This window comes from Corvus cornix, chromosome 2 (genome assembly GCF_000738735.6).
Source record: "Corvus cornix cornix isolate S_Up_H32 chromosome 2, ASM73873v5, whole genome shotgun sequence".
NCBI classification, from domain to species: Eukaryota; Metazoa; Chordata; class Aves; order Passeriformes; family Corvidae; genus Corvus; species Corvus cornix.
Genome location: NC_046333.1, coordinates 91,309,002 through 91,326,199, shown reverse-complemented (window position 1 = coordinate 91,326,199; position 17,198 = coordinate 91,309,002). Strand labels below are relative to the sequence as shown.

General features: G+C 38.6%; 1 protein-coding gene across 3 annotated transcripts in view; it reads right to left on the bottom strand.

The window, feature by feature from the left end:
• Positions 1–17,198, bottom strand: part of GABBR2 (gamma-aminobutyric acid type B receptor subunit 2) — a 469,148-nt gene that overhangs the window by 268,626 nt on the left and 183,324 nt on the right. For all 3 annotated transcript variants that reach the window (XM_039548719.1, XM_019282587.3, XM_039548720.1), the window contains one exon: positions 9,809–9,979. In XM_039548719.1, the coding sequence (XP_039404653.1) occupies positions 9,809–9,979 (171 nt within the window). The remainder of the gene's footprint in view (positions 1–9,808; positions 9,980–17,198) is intronic.

Genomic DNA, 17,198 nt, shown 5'->3' with positions numbered 1-17,198 from the left:
GGATCTAGGATAATGTTGAGAGAGTGCCACAGCTTTTCTGACACTCTTACTATTACTCCCTGCTGTTCTTCCATGTCAATATAAGTAATGCTGCCTGGAGAGTATCAAAAGTGTATTCAAGCTCTACGGGCAGTAGTAAGGGGCATAGGGGCCCAGGTGTTGATGTCCTTATTCCTGCCAGTGAGGGGAAAGGCTGTGAGGAGGAGGCAGCTGGTAATACATATCCACAACTGGTTGTGGAACTGGTTGTGGTGAGAGGGTTTTGATTTCTACAAGTATGGAACTCTGTTTGTGGGTAAACATTTGCTTGGGAGAGATGGGATCCTTCTCACTGAGTAGGACAAAGTTATCTTTGCCAGCAGAATGGCTGACCTGGTAAAGAGGCACTTTAAACTAGGAATGACAGAGGAGAGAGAGTTACCAGAAGCACTCTGAGACAGTGAAGGGAAGGGAGTTTTGATAAGTAAAGGGCCTGGAGTGACATGACCGAAAGGGATCACAAAATCAACAAAACAAAGCTTAAGTAGCTTAAGCAGGGTCACCTCCAAAATGTAAGCAAGGATGTGCCTACAAGGCACCATCACAGAGAAATCTTCCCATCTCTTTGGGAAATCAGCATGTGGGGTGCCTCTGCAGTGCCCATACACTAATGCTTGCAGCATGGAGAGTAAACATGATGACTTAGGTATCAGTGAGCAGCTGTGGGGCTGCCTTTTTATGGGGCTCACAGATGAGGTCAGATGGATCATGTAACTTGAGTGATGCAATGGAGGGATACAGGGTCCTTTGGAAAGAGGGGAGAAAAATGAGGAGGTGGGGTTGCCCTTTATGAGGCAGAACAGCTGGACTATATGGAGCTCTTCCTAGGGATGCATAATGAGCCAACTGAGATCTTGTGGGCAACTACCAAGCTTACCAATGTAGGTGATACTGTATTGGGTTAATAATCTTCAAACAATCATGGTGACTGGGAGAAGTGCTGAAGACTGGAGGAAAGGAAATGTCAGGGAACTACAGGCCAGTCAACCTCACATCAGCTCTTGTCAAGGTGAAGGAGTGTATTGTCTACCTAGACTTCAGGAAGGCTTTTGACCTTTTCCCATGAGATTCTCATAGAGTATGAGCTGGACAAGTGGACAGCGAGGTAAATTGAAAACTGTCCTAAATGGGTGTTCCCAGTGGCATAAAGTCTAGGTGGAGCCCAGAAGGTAGCAGTGTACCCCAGGGGTCAGTACCAGCTCCAGTCCTGTTCAACATCCTCATTAATGATTTGGATGATGGAGCAGACGGTACCCTCAACAAGGTTGCTGATGACACGTAACTCAGATGAGTGACTGATACACAGTAGGGTCATACTGCCATGGGCTGACAGGAACCTCATGTTCAACAAGGGGAAGTGCAAAGTCCTGGGCTAGGGAGGAAGAACAACATGCACCAACATATGCTGGATCTGCCCAATGGAAAGCAGCTTGGTGAAAATGCTCCTGATAGACACCAGGTTGAAGTGAGTCAGCAATGGGCCCTTGTGGCCAATAAAGCTAATGGCATTCTGGGCTGCATGAAGAAGTGTTGTCACAGCAGGTAGGGGAAAGAGATCCTTCTCCTCTGCTTAGCACTGCTGAGCTCGTACATGGAGTGCCAGGTTCAGTTCTTGGCTTCTCAATACAAGACGCGTGGACACACTGGAGAGAGACCAGAGAAGGGCTATGAAGGTGACTAAGACACAGGAGCATCTCTCCTATGACGAAAGGTTGAGAGATTTGGGACTTTTCAACATGAAGAAGAGAAAGCTTGGTGGGAAATCTCATCAATGTATATTAATACATTAATATATACATTTATATATATTGATATAATATGTTTACAGAGGATGAAGCAAGGCTTCTTTCAGTGGTGCCCAGTGACAAGATCAGAGTCAATGAGCATAACTTGAAACTTAGGAAGTACCATCTGAACATCAGCAAATGCTTTCTAACTGCGAGGATCACTGGCACAAGTTGCCCAGGGAGGGTGTGTAGTCTTCATCTGCGAAGGTTCTAAAAGGCTGCTTGTACATAGTCACTTCTAATTACTATTTACAATTTTCACCTAAAAATGACCTCCCACTATGTAACTGAATCTACACAGACCATTTCCTATGAAGAGGGACAAACCTAAGCTAACGTTCTATCGCTCTGATTTGTCCTCATTTCCTATATCATAATCTTATGACCCTCCCGTAATCTCATGGCTGCTAAATATTTACCTGGACCCAGAAGAATCATAATAGATCTAGTACTTCTGTTTCTCTTTTATTAGTAGAAGTCACTTTCAGAGATTGCCTTTCTGTGAAGATCTTAATGTATCAACTTGAATTATATGAAAGCATAGCTACAAGACAGAATAGAGGAATTAATTCTCTGCAAGGTCAAGAAAACTTGAATTAAATTGTTTCTAAGATTTTGCTATAGAAATCAGCCAAGAATTGGGAATAGGACAATATGAAGGAAGATTTCAGGCACATGACACCTTGAAAAAAAGTAAATATTATGAAGAGATAGTTTTTAAGAGTTTTATAGTTAAACAGTTACGTTTATACTGTCTTGGTTTTCCTGCTCTCAATCTCTTCTCTTCATGTCTTTTCCCATATTTTCCTTTTACTGCCTTGCATGTGTCTCTTATCTTCTGCCTTTCTTTTTTACTGTTCAAAGTTGAAGGTAGGGCACTCCTTCTAGGATGAAATTACTATGTACTATTCAGAGCTCTCGGATTAAACATTTATGTTATCTGGTATATTTGAGGCTTCCAAGCTCATTCATGGACAAAAAATAATGTCTTTCTTCCTGCTCTAAAACCTCTTGGCAATTGTGATGGAGAGTGGAAACCTCTGCTCTTCTTTTTGATCCTCAGAAGCCAAGCATAAGAAGTCAAAAAACACCTTGAAGTCTACATAATTTATACCTATAGCTATCAAAAACTGGTGTCTTAAATTTGTTTTCTGGCTGACATTTGAAATGTCAACAGATATCTCATGTATTTTCCCTCCCTCTTAGCCCCACAATAACTCTGTCATTGCCTCTGCTTATCCAGTGAATTCTTATCAGAACTGCCCACTAACTCAGATGCAAGTTTGCAGACTACACAGTGACAAAACAAGGCTACAATAAATAAAATTCTAGATTAATAATACTTCTACCCTGCTTTCTCTACAGCATCAAACATATACTATGTTGAGAAGACTTATTGTTAGCTGCTTTTATCGGGAAAAATTTTGGTTCTTCCAATATTACATTTTCTAGGATGAGACTTGGAAATTAGAGATATTAAATTCTTTGAGCTTAGGTAAAATGGACCCTGATGGCCTGCTGATTTTTGCAGATGTTGCACTGTCAGTGTGCAAAACGCAACACAATTTTAAAAAATCCTTAGTGTTCATCATGTCCACCAGAAAAAATGGGGTTTTTGTCCACTTACAAGGTTTGTTTCTCTTAAGGTTTTATCACCAACATATTTTTAGGTTATTGAAATCAATGAAGATGGTGACAGTCACAAGAGAGAATATTTTATCTTGATATTGTTAATCTATTTCATTAGCTTACTACACACTTCTCATTTCTTCTGCCTTTTTGAAATGCCACCTACACTGATAAAATTACATTAAGAGTTCTCAATATTTCCATGAAGAAGCAGAGAAATCACATAAAGAGATGACTAGTAAGAAGTAGGGAAAAACAAAAGATTCACTTGAGATGAACAGAATTCACCTTATTTTAAAAACAATCCCAGACAAGGTATTCAGTGGGAGGAAAATATATATATTTTTAAAAGTCCAGAAATATCATGAATATGCTATCAAATGTAAAGTTAAAATGCAGTTTCACTGAATTTCAACATGAGATGATTGCAAAAAGAAGTAACTGAAGCCACTCTACAGGAAGTGCCCTATCATAAAACAAGGAAGCCCTCTTAATGTGCCAGTGCAATCAAATGCCAACTTCCAGTTTGAAACATACTATGAATAAAAATGTTTATAAATAAAATGAAAAATATGCAGGAAATAACAGAAGAACACTGAAGAAAGGTAAACTAGGATTACTCATAAGCAAATAAAGCATTATCTGAAAACCAATATATGATTATACTTTTCTCTGTTTTCCAGTCATATTCTGTAGCCTTTACATCTTCTTCAATACTAGTGGCTTCCAAAAGCTTTGACTTACTGATAGTTAAGTATAACTTAATTCTCATGACTCTTCCCACTGAAGCATGAAATACAGCAAACAACAAACCACAGGAATATTGCTTGGTTTGCCTAATTCAAAATACAATCCCAAACAGGTAGTGCCAGGCAGCAGTAAAATTTGAGGCACCAACCACTGCATAATCTTCAGTCACCTGAAAGCTCATCTGTGAATCAGAAACCAGACACAGCCAGGCCTTTTCTGAAAACCGTGTGCTGAAAACAGTGTTGTGGTTTAGGAATGTTATTCTCCAATTTAGTGTTTCCAGTGAAAACATGAGCCTCTTGCTAACACCCTCTTCCCCCTCCCCCTCCCCTGTGGTGGGATGGAGGGGAGTCAGAGACACAAAAAGGTGGAGATCATAGAATGAGATAAGAACAATTTACTGAAAACAGCAATGAGATAAGAGAATGAACTGTGACAGCAGCAATACTAATGACAGAGGGTACAAGAAAGAGGTGAACAATTCTCATGGAAACAATTCCTGACTGCTCCCTCCATCACACTGTGCTGAGCTGGAAGGGACCCCTTCTCGCTCGAAGAGACTCCCTTCCCCCAACTCTCAGCAATGAGGTGAGGTGGCATAGAAAAACTTCTGCATCCTGGCCATGCCCCTTCCTGGATACTGCAAAAACCCTGTCCTTCCTGGAACCAGGACAAACAGCTATAATTCTTCAGGCTTGATAAACACTAAAACTAGCCTGGCTTTGAGCAGCAGGTTGGATGAGAGACCTCCAAGGTCTCTTCCAACCTAAATTACCCTACAGTTACATACCACAGCAAATACTTTGAGCTGAATATCCCAAAAGTATTTTGTAACCTCATTTATAAGTCTTTGCCCCAGAATTAACTTTTGAAACAGAATCTTCTCCCAGAGGATGAAAACAGGGCAGCAATCCATAAAATCTAGGACACAGAAGCACAGTAGGTATGAACTTGTCCTTGTTAAGTAACAGAACTGAGGAAGTGTGTACATGATTCTTATATCAAGTCAACTTACACAATTTAAACATTAACCCAGTAGAAACCATATTTATGGTTGTACAAACAGACGAATTATTCACAAAGGATGCTACAAGTGAGCTGAACTATTGGCAGCCATAGAATACAGGTCACTTGAAAAGTCATATTCCTTGAATCCAAGTAATGCCAAGAAAGGGAGCCTCAAGCCACACTAGCAGTATAAGATGTATAGATATTGCCATTGTTCTTTAAGAACTGAAAGAAATTAGCATAAAGTTCTCCATTCTCTCTACCTACCCTTTGTCTCTCTATGTGACCTGGAGAATAAGGAAGATATAATATTTTTTAATAAGAAAGAGAAGATTTTTTTCACCAAGGAAAAGGAAATGGTGATAACCCAAAGTCTCGGCAGAAAGGATTCCTAAAGGAAACACCTGAAATAGAAGCAAGAGATCCTCTGTGATCTTGGCCGTCAGAGATAAATTGGAGTAAGATTCATAAGCTAAGCATTTGAGACAACTGTCTCATTACAAGGCAAAGTAAGCCAAAAAGACAGCTTGATGACTTTGAGGGGCAGCTAACTTGCAGGAAAGTTAGGTGAGCTTTAATTATTCATGAGATAAGATAAAGTACAAATTGCAGAGGGACTGGAGAGAGTGATCTAGCTAAGAAAAACAAGTCATCAGCCCAAAAACCCCTGAAGTTAGATGGCAGGTAAAGAGATGCAATCAGGGCTCCTGTGGACTAAACTACATGGGTATCAAGTCGCTATGCAAGAACAAGAAGGAGCATCTATCCCCCCATGTGTTTAGGTGGAAGGACCACTGGAGGAAATTTAGATAGATGTCCAAACTGTTCTAGTTTGAAAAAAGAGAAGGAGATCAGTCAAACTGTTGCAGTCTTTCTGGGAGATGGAAAAATGAGACAACTGCCCTGTCTTGCTGCTAAGAGTAAAACCACCTGAGTTATCACATAGGCTTCTCTAAAGATCCCATTAATTTGTTTCTGCTTATTTTATTTTGCATGAGAGTAAGAGATTAGATTCAGTTACTTCTGATCTAATGGCTTGTAATGTATTTTCATTATAGATAAGACCATTCACATCCCAAGCTCAGTGGCATTTTACAACAGATAGAGAGGTTTTAGATGCTATTCAACTGTTCTGTCACTTTCAAAAAAATGTCACAAGAATAGTTTTGCCTGATGCTCCTTTAGAGGGAAAATTATAATTTCAGTTGATGTATAGACTTATACCAGCACCTGAGTGTCACTAAGAGGCCTTGATGATCTTTCCTCTGGGGCCTCCACCTAGCTTTTAGTCCTGTGTCTTCAGTCTCTGCCACAGACCACCTGTCTAGCAGTCACTAGACCTGACCCTGGATTGAGGACTGATTTGCCACCTTGGCCTTGGACCTGCTTCATTGCCATAGACTTACTTGCCTGATGATCTGCACACTTGGCTGATCCTGGCCTCGGTCCCTGGGTCTGCCCTCCTCTCTTGCAGCAGGACTGGGTTTTGCCCAGCTGTCGCATGCTCTCCTGCTCTACTGCTGGTGGCTTCCATCCCTCACTGCTCCCAGACAGCAAATTAATAACTGCAGTTCCTGCAGTTTTTCATGTGCTTTCACTGTCTGCACAGGGAAGGGTGAAACTCTACATGGAGTTGAAAAAGGAAGGATTGAGCTCTAATCATTTGAAGACACAGGACTCAACATGCAGTATAAAAATCACTGCAATTCAAGGAAACCTTGACTGAGTCTTACATTACTTGAAAGCTGTAATGAATCACAGTAAATTGAGTTTGCAGACAGAGGAGGTTGTTGCTCACCTTTCAAGAGAAATGGAGAGACTTTGAACTCAAGTGCAGCACTCTTCCAAACCCTTGAAAGTGCAGTTTTAGAACTTCTTAAGTGACCCTGACAGACAGGAAGTCCCTCCTGCTGTCCCAAAGGAAGACCAAGAATCCCTATGTTGTGTTTGTTTAGTGTTATCCTGAGAAACCCTACACAGCAAAAGTTTAACAATCTACCCTTTCTATTGGACTTTTTTTCACTTCTAATCTTTCTCATGTTTCCAGGTGACCCAATGCTTTTTACAGACTTCTCTGATCTACTTCCTTCTTGAAGATGATACTAGGACTGATCTTCCAACTTCTGTCTAATGAACACTAAGTAGATTTGCAGTCTACTGTATGTGTCTTAAGGGTCAATATTGCATTACATCAGGGCTGTGCAACAAGAGCTCTTTGTTTCCTTTCCACTTTTTACAATAAGTCCAGAAGTTTAAACATCTTGCCCATTACTCAGTTTGTGGTTCATTGTAGTGCTTTCCATATCTTTCTCTGGAGATCTTCTGCCTATGTGGGCATTCTGCACTTTTTTACTTAAATATTATTGCTATTAAAACCTTTATAAACATGCTGGTTTTGGCTGGGGCAGAGTTAGTTTTATTCACTGGGTCTAGCATGGGGCTGTGATTTGGATTTGTGCTGAACACAGGGTTGATAATACAGAGGTTTTATTATTCCTGAGTAGGGCTGGCATAGAGCGAAGGCCTTTTTTGCTTTTCATACTTCATTGCTGGCAAGGGGCTAGGCATGGGAGGCTGGAGGGAGACGCAGCTGGAACAGGCCTCCATGACCAAAGGGATATTCCAGACCATATGACATCATGTTCAGTATATAAATGGGGGAAGAAGGAGGAAGGAGGGGAGGGGAATGTTTGCAGTGATGGCATTTGTCTTCCCAAGTAGCTGCTATGTGTGATGTGGCCCTGCTCTCCTGGAGATGGCTGAACACCTGCCTGGAAGCAATGAACTAGTTCCTTATTTTGCTTTGCTTGTACACATGGCTTTTGCTTTCCCTATGAGCCTGTTTTTATCTCAACCCCTGTGTTTTCTGGCTTTTACCCTTCTGATTCTCTCCCCAAACCTGCTCGTGGAGGAGTGCCCAAGCGGCTGTGTGGTGCAAGGCTGCCGTCTGGGGTTAAACCAATATCAATATCATTCTGAAACTTAATCCTGTCCTCTGCAAAGTACTTGCAGCTTTTCCCAAGTAGGTATAAACTGCAATTTAATAAACATTTTCTCTATCATACTATCTAGAGAAAATCTTATCTCTTTCTGGAGTATACCACTTGACAGAATCTCATCCTTCTTATTTGACAGTATACCACTGATAACTACTCACCGAAATTATTTCCAAGACAGAGAAGGGTAAAGCATACCATGCTTTTTTGGTGACTTTCTGCTTCAGCATTTGTTTTAAAAACAATTATTCAACTGACCGATGTCAATTAACTTCTGTGGCAGGAATATTGGTTAGAGACTAGAGTGCTCTTACAGTATCTTCACCAAGATTAAGTTTTTCTACTTTTCTCTAGGAGTACTTTTAACATTTTATAAGTCATATCACACATCACCTATCACACCTCCTTGAGACCTATTACCTTGTCATAGAGGGAAATCAGATTGCTTTACATGATTTATTCTTGACAAATCCAATTGCACCATTGTTTAGCATCTTTTTATCTCCTGTGTGATTCCAAACAGATTATCTGCTCAAGTGTCTTTCCAGGAATCAAATTTAGCCTGACTGGCCTATAATTCCCTGGGCCTTTGTGTGTTTTCTGGAAAGACAGACACAAAGGTTTCTTCCCTCCCCCCACAATTCATCTACTTTCTATCCTTTAATTCTCAAAGCTCATAAGGGAAGAGTCTAAGATTTCTTAAGTATTCCACAGTGAATTAATTGTGCCAGACAATCTGAAAATACCTGACTCATCTAAGATGACTCTAACCTGTTCTTATCTCTCTTCCCTTGTTTTAATTATGCTAGTCTTCAGAGCGCAGTCAGCCTGTTTTAAAACCAATGCTGAGGAAGAAAAAAACTCCCAACAACCAAACAACCAGGCATGCCTCTGTTAGTTTTACCTCTCTGATAATTAATGGGCCAACTCTTTTCCTTGTCTTGCTCTGATTCATTACATGTAAGATGTTTTCTTTTACTCTATTGTTAAAACCATGCTTAAAGGCACTTAATCCATACTTTATTGCAATTTTTATGACCAAAATGTTGCTCAGGGTGAAACGTGGTCTGTGGGGCGCATGATATGTGATCTTATTAGTTCTGGGGGCTTCAGACATTTTTGGCTCAGTAAGCTCCTCCAATATCTTCAGCCATAGACTTAACGGATTTTGTTCCTCAGTGTTCAGATTGATGCTTATAATAAATCAGAGTACAAAAGGAACATGAAGAAATTGGATTTATTCTCCCTTTTAAGTGAACCAGAGTCAGGATACAAGCCTCCCTCAAAAACATAAGCTTTTGCAAATCAAAGAGTATGAAGGAACCTTTGCACTTGGGTGCAATGACCTTGGGTGTAAAAACCAGGCATGTGAAAGCATGGGTAGCTTTCATTACAGACACTCAAATAAACCCCAGAAGGGAATTAAATTTACTCAGTACAGTAAATGTGACCTATTAAGAGAAAGCCAAATAGGACTGAAACAGTGGGACAGTTTCTTTTTCCTTAATTGCTATTTCCTTAATGCTATAAAGGAACTAGCTCCTTGGAAGTCTGATATTAGTATCTCTCTGTGTGTAGTAGAAATTATGCAAATCTTACCTCAGAGAACCTTTGTACATCCTGGGTTAAAGTTCCTACTCTCTTCCAATGATAATGTTTGAGTAACTTCAAAATTGCTGGATTCACTGCATTATCAGATGGCACTGTCCGGAAGAAATAAGGATATTTTTTCTTATCAGCCAACTCTGGAGTTGTTGCTGCAAATGAGAGCTGTAAAATATCAAAGAACAAAAAAATGAAAGTCACCGTAAGTCATCTAAATGTCAGTAAAAATACTTTGCTTTTCTCAGTGCAACAAGACAGAGAATCTGTGCATTGCTGTCATGTAGAGAAGTTTCATCATCATACAACTTGAAAGTCCTACCAGTACCATTTACTTTTAAAGAGATTTTTGAAATATTTTAGCTCTATAAACCACCTGCTGCAAAATTAAACCAGGGAATCTTAAAAGTCAGTGATGTAAAATCCTCTGTTTAAAATCATGCATGTTACACATAGCACTGAGCAATAAGGCCTAAGGGAGTAAATCTCTTTGATGAATTCCCCATCAGTTTCTCTTCATAAAAGTTGAGAATACCTCCAAGAGAATATTATATTCTCAAAGTCTTATATATCTTAAATTGCTGGGTGAACCTCTAGTAGTACTTCTTCCTATCTTCAGGTAATAAAACAGCTCCAGGTAACAGAAAAAGAGAAAATCATTATGTTAGCCAAGGCTGCAACTCAGAAGTTTACTTGGGTCCCAGCTTCCTGCACTGAAGCAGCCCCCTGTGGTTTCTTTCATAAAAGAGGATTCAATGGCTAAAACACTGGAATTTGTTCACAGTTTGAGAATGCTTATAACAAAAGAAAAAGGAAACCTTTTAAAACACGCAAAAACAAACAGAAAACTTCATTGAATTCTTCTGCCCAAGTTAAAAGTGGCCTACTTTGTGAATGTTTTTCAGACAGTGTTTTGAAGAGAATGCCTGCACATTCAGTTTTTGAAAACACTTCTACTCCAAAGATACTTCTGGTCATTCCCTCCAGTTCTTTTTAGGCTGCTACGAATGTGCTTCTCAAGCATTTTTTCAGCCAGGAATTTTGATTGAGGGGTTCCTTAAAGTACTGTTTTGATGCAAATAGGTTTGACTGGAAAAAAACATAAGCTCCCTAATACAGTTATTTAAAGTCTTTCAAACTCAATAGAGAGTCAAAAAATGTATGTGAATTCAAGACTATATAAGTATAGACCAAAAACAGCTTTAAGTTTGCACTTTTTCAATCAAGCATTCAATATATTTGGGTTAGATAAGCTTTTTTGAAATTCTGAATAGACAAGTTTAATCTTGAAAATCTGAAAAAAACAGTTCAAGTCTTTTCTTCATGTTTATAAAATCTAGGTTTAGCCTATCAGAGACAGGACTTATTCTCTGCCTGATTTTAGATTCACAAAGAATATACTGCATTGCTATAATGGCCTGAATATAGTTTGTTTTCCTAACCAAAAGAAATCTAAACAACTTAAAGTGTACATAACCAGGACAGTTTACAGTATACCTTTCAAAATAGAAGATTCTTTCTTTTCACTGGTCAGGAGATAGTGAATAGTGTAACTGTCATGTAATTCAGAGGTTAAACATTTTTAATATAGCAACTGATCTTTTACTAAATTTCATTTAAAAAGTGCAATATGAAGTGTTAATGATTTATTGTCATCTTGATTTTCCAAAACCATTCCCATAAGGAAAGAAGAATGAACGTCTGCCAAGCAGACCTATTCAGCTTTTCTGTTTAGCCTGGTAGTGTTGAACATCATGCATTCACAATGAAGGTGGAAATAAGGACCTGTACTTCTGAGTGAAAAAGAGAGAACACTTGATGTTAGAAATCCAACATGAAGAGGAATACCTCTTGGCAGCGCAGCTGCTTGCAGCCCGCTGACTGCAAAGGAATTGCTTTTCAAATTATTATGGTTTTGGATCAAACATAATTCGATTGATCCTTAAGAAAAAGAAGAGAAGAGCAACACTGAAGTAACAGTAGTGGCAGGAAACATCAGCAAGGTTCACCTAGCTCAGGTTCATAGATTGACTGGTAAATTTTTCTGATCAGTAGTACAAAGCTCCACAGTAATGAGAATCATCTCTACATGTGTGAGCTGGCTTTAGGATGAGGATCTGTGATATAAGCAAGACAATTCAAAACCATCCTCTGTGATTTTTTAGTGACTTAAAGGGCCTGAGTTAGTATCCTAACTGCTCAAATTTCCTTGGAAACAATGAAGCAAAACCTTACCTCTCTTCATTGCTTCCAGAAAGATGAAGTCTCATAACAGATTTCTCAGCCATGTGAGGTGAGATGAGATGAATACAGGTTTATGTGTAAAACTAATGACACCTGAATTGAAAAAGAACAGTCCTCTTCATTTCCTTTTTAAATTAAGGTTTTTATTAAAATAAAAATCTGGAAAACTTCATGCTCAAACAATTCTCAGATTGTAGGATATATTCAGAGGTCTTTAATTCAAGCATCACATATATCATGGTTGGTCTCATTCTGCATCACTTTGACGTTTAATAAGACACTCATAAGAGATGGAAAAATATCCTGAAAATGTTAAATCATTGAAAATATTTAACTTTTCATAAAATCGTCTCTGTAAAAGTGTGGGACATGGAATGAACTTAACCCAAAAATCACCAGCACTCAATATTCTGCTTTGAGAGGGACAAGGAAGAAAAATGGAAAAAAACCTCATTATGTTTTAAAAAGTGGTAATAAAAAGATCATGTTAAGAAATGAACTGACATAAGGTAGACTTACTGGAAAAGTATGTGAGATAGCACAGCTATACGGAAATATCAGGAAAATACTCATAACAAAATCTTCATTTAATTTGATAAAGCAAATAAGATCACAACACAGTCCACCCACATATGCATTTAGATGGTACAGCTCTTGTCAACTGAACATTAATTCTCTGTATTTTAGGTCTTTTTTACTCATGGCTGATTTGAAACTTGCATACTGAAAGGCAAACTTTTCATAATCTTCACTTCATTCTACAGGATTGAAAGCCATTCTACTTTTTGTAAGAGTTTTTATAACTTTCAGTTATTTAGCCAAAAGTCTGGATGAATGGCAATCATATTGCTCATATCATTCTTTGCAAAACACAAAACTTCGATTTTTCACATCATTGCATTTTCCATGTATACATATTCATGCACTGCTATATTTTTTTACAGGTGTTTATACTTGCCTCTCCACGTTTAGGAAGAGTGAGAGATAAACGGGTATATGCAGGATTATAACTCAGCAATAAATGCCTGTGGGGTGTATGATGTCATTCTTTCACAGAAAATTTTTTATAGAACTGCTAAAAGGTGATGGCCAATAGCCAAACTTCAAGAAAGGATGAATGAAAGGAAAACAAAAATGGTTTTTTCAAGTTGCTATAAAGCAGAAGGCAGTGGACAGCTACCAGGTGATACATCATCACAGTGTGTGTGGTGCTTGTGTGTGCGCATGCATAAACAGGCTCTGTGCGTATGTGTATGCAGACCTAGAGAAAAAAACCACTCATATATATATTATCTATATATATATCTGTTTGAATACTGTCAGAAAAACCTGCAGCTATGACCTAGATTATCTCTGACAAATCTTTCTTTAGAATATCTTTAGAATATCTGCTTCGAATTTGTGAGAAACTGGATCTGAACTTAAAATGAGTGTATGTAGGGAAACATTAGCTATGACTCAGATGGGAATTTCTGAAATGAAACTATATAAAACTTTGAAATAGAAAATAAGATTATATTTACCATTCACGAACTATAAACTATTAACTATAGTACAAAATGAGAACCAAATAGACCAGGGTATTGGATAGACTTTGGTGGACTGCTGAAAAACTGAAACATACAGAAGGATTTCATTAAGGAAGTTTTGGGGTCAGGCGTATGTGTTGATGAATTAAATTTTCCCAAGAAAGATGATATTTTCTGAAAACATTAATTTAGTTGGAAATCCACACATTTTCATGGAAATTTTGTCATCAACACTAGATAGTGAGATGAAAGAAAAAGAAAGTTCAAAGTGTTGAAAGGAACAGTTCTGCAGAAGGGGAGTAAAAGGTATCTTCATAACGCCACATTAAGTTTAAAAGAGGTGTGATAGATTAAACAAGAAACATCAGTCTGAAGTGCTTTCAAGTGCTTCTGTTTAAGGAAGTAATGGTGCATTCCCTTAAAGAAATGCAGTACAGGAGTGATAAGAGGGTAAGCTCTACTATCCATTTAAGAAAATGGGATGCAGCACTAATGAAATCAATGGAAAAGACTGAGAGTTATGTAAGAAAGTATGGATATAATTAGAAAGCTGAAACAAAATTAGGGAAGTAAACAACACCATATACAGAGTGTATCTATCCCATATATGAGTCCAGAAGTTGGAAGCTGGAAGGCTGAATGAAGCTACACTGTTGTCCCATGTACTTCAGAGAGAAAGGAAGCCATCAGTAATGAAAAGTAATTTTCTGCTGTTCAGTTGTTTTATTATCTCTAGGAAGCATTTATGTCTAATATTTTTCACTGTAGTAGGGTACAGAAATCTGGGAAAAATAAAAGTGCAGAACTGCTCCTGGGTAAACAGTCACTCTCATCTAACACAACAGGTCTGGTTAGGAGTCACGTTTATTTAAACAAACCGCATCAGCTAAAGTAACAGAAACCCTTAGCAAAGTTATGTAGGTCCAAATGGGTAGACCCCGGCTGAGTCTGACCCAAGGCGAAAGGACCCTGGCAGAACTGGGGGGAGCAGTCAAAAACGGCAGTGCCAGCGCCAGCAGCTGCTGTGCAGAATCAAGTCCAGCACCTGAAGCAGAAGTGTGGCTCGACGTGGACAATCTAGCTTTCGGGGGTTGTCCATGGTTTTTCTGTTTCTGGCTCCGGGATGGGGAGCACCTGCCATCCTGTCTTTGTCTGGGGGAACCACATAGAGCTGTGTGGGAGTGGCCATCATCTTGTCTTTTCCCGGCAGCCAGCAGAACTACATTGAGGTGCTGAACACCTTTTTGTGTGTAAAGTACCCTCTCTTCTTGTATACTTTTGTTATTGATATTGCTGCTGTTACTGGGCATTACTTAGTCACTTTTGTTTGCTTTCAGCAAATTGTTATCTCAACCTATGGTCTCTGCCTTTGTCCCTCTCCTGCCAAAGAGGGTGGGGGGAAAGGAAGTGGCTATTTGGAGCTTAATTTCTACACACTGTGTTCATGGAGTATGATACAATGGAGGGGAAAAAGAAAATGAAAAGAAGCGCTTTCAGGTAACAGGGTAACCTCCCTTGAATAAAATGTCATCTGCTAAGAGATTTGATTCTTGTTTGCAAATGGGGGAAATCAGCTTATTGAGCACCAGAGAGATTAACTTAGTTTTCCTAGGTTTCTGCACTAGGCTTGTACAAGTATTTTATTAATGACTGCTAGAAATTTAAATGTGCCCCTCTTGCTGCAAAACTAGTCCTGATGGAGAGGGTTTTATATATTTATATTTACTTCCTGCACCTTTTCTAGAAAGCTAAATTACGCTGATAAATCAGCATTGCTAAACAAGATATAAACTGCTGATTCAACTGATTGGTGTTAACATTTATTATCATAACTAAAGATTGTATGTCATGTATGCTTAGATAGGAAGCAATATTTTCTGCAAAAAAAGGAAAATGCAAATAATTCTTTCCAAAAAAGGGGCAGAACATCAGAAAACTGCACAAAAAATACTCTTACAATGGTACAGGATTGCACACGCAGAACCTGGTCATAGGAAAATAACAAGGAAAAAACTCAGGAAGATGATAATTTGCAGCAATGTGTACTTGTGACACCACACACCACTCCTTTGTGTGCCTTGCCAGGAGCTCTAGTGCTTTGACAAGCCTGTGCCAACAATAATGATACTCAAGTGCAAGCAAGTGATGGCTTGATGGTCCCAGGAGCTAAAAGGACCAGAATGGAAACTAATGAATAATGAAGAGTTAAAAGATTTGCCTACTGCAACTCTTGAGACAGCATTAGATGAACAAGTGAAACAATACACTCTTAACCCAGAGACAGAGAACAGAATGAAGCATAACAAACTGCATTTTAAATGGAATGGTAATTATAAAATATAAATATTTAGGTTAAATGTTAATTCACAGTAACCTTACTATACAAGCCACCTTATCCAGGTATGCAGTCAAACTACCACTGAACCTGATCTTGCCACTAGTGAAGTTATGAATAAATTTTAATATCATAACAGTACTTGAAATAAGAAAAAATATATATTTATTCTACAAGAATATTAAAGAGAACCTTAAATACATGATAGTATGTATAATAAGAAAGGGGGTATATTAGACTGCCTTTTCCCACCTCAATGCACAGAATGTGTCATCTAATCAGCTTTGATGGATGACTTAGAGGAAAGGCATGTGAAAGTAACATTGCAAAGACAGCTACAAGCCCCTATATATTTGGGAAATATGTCAACATAGGAAGCTAAGTGCAGCAATTTCATTGACAGTTACTTGCAGAGTTCTTCAAAGCAGGTGAAAGCAACACACAGTAACAAAGGTAATATTTCTTGACAATTTACCTGTACAACTGCTGGTGATGAGTGTCTAGATACAGACAGCAAAAAAGTAGGTTCTGAACTGGACCTAGAAATTGTAGTGGCAATCTTCCCTCCTAGCTATGCCCTAATCCTCATCTCCAAATAGCACAGGTAATAAGTTGACATAAAGAAGACATAACATATGTTGACTAAAGAAGAAAATATTAACAGAAATTATGCTTTTCCAGCAGTGGTAAATCAGTTACATTTTTACCTGTCATACAATACTCTTAAATAATTGAATGAAAGCTCTGGGAACTCCATCATTCAGAAGATTTTATGGGACTGGACAAACATCATTGTTATAACAAATATAACTCATAATTAAAAAATGGTCTGATAACTCTGTAAGGGCTTTCATTATGACAGCTACAAGAACAAAATAAAAGTCTGGGAGAATACCTATGATGCCTCACTAGCTGGTACATGGACAAGATGCCTCATCCAAATGGGAACATGGATACACATTGTATTAAATTCACTGAACAAGAATAGATCTCATGGATGAACATCCCTTTCATCATCCGTAACACATTACCCATGTGATTAAAACTACGGTTCCTCTTGAAATCAGATGTTTTGCCAAACACTGCTGCCCAATATCATCTACCGTTGCCTTCATTAATTCTGTGTCTGAAATTGCTTTCACTGACTGCCTTTTGGCACCTGGGAGTTTACAGAAAAAGCACTTCCAGCTGGTCTCAAGGTTGGAAGGCCCCTGCCTCAATGCTGATGGCATTCCAGTGAATTAATCCAATCACAATAAGATTGATGTTCAGCTGCGTT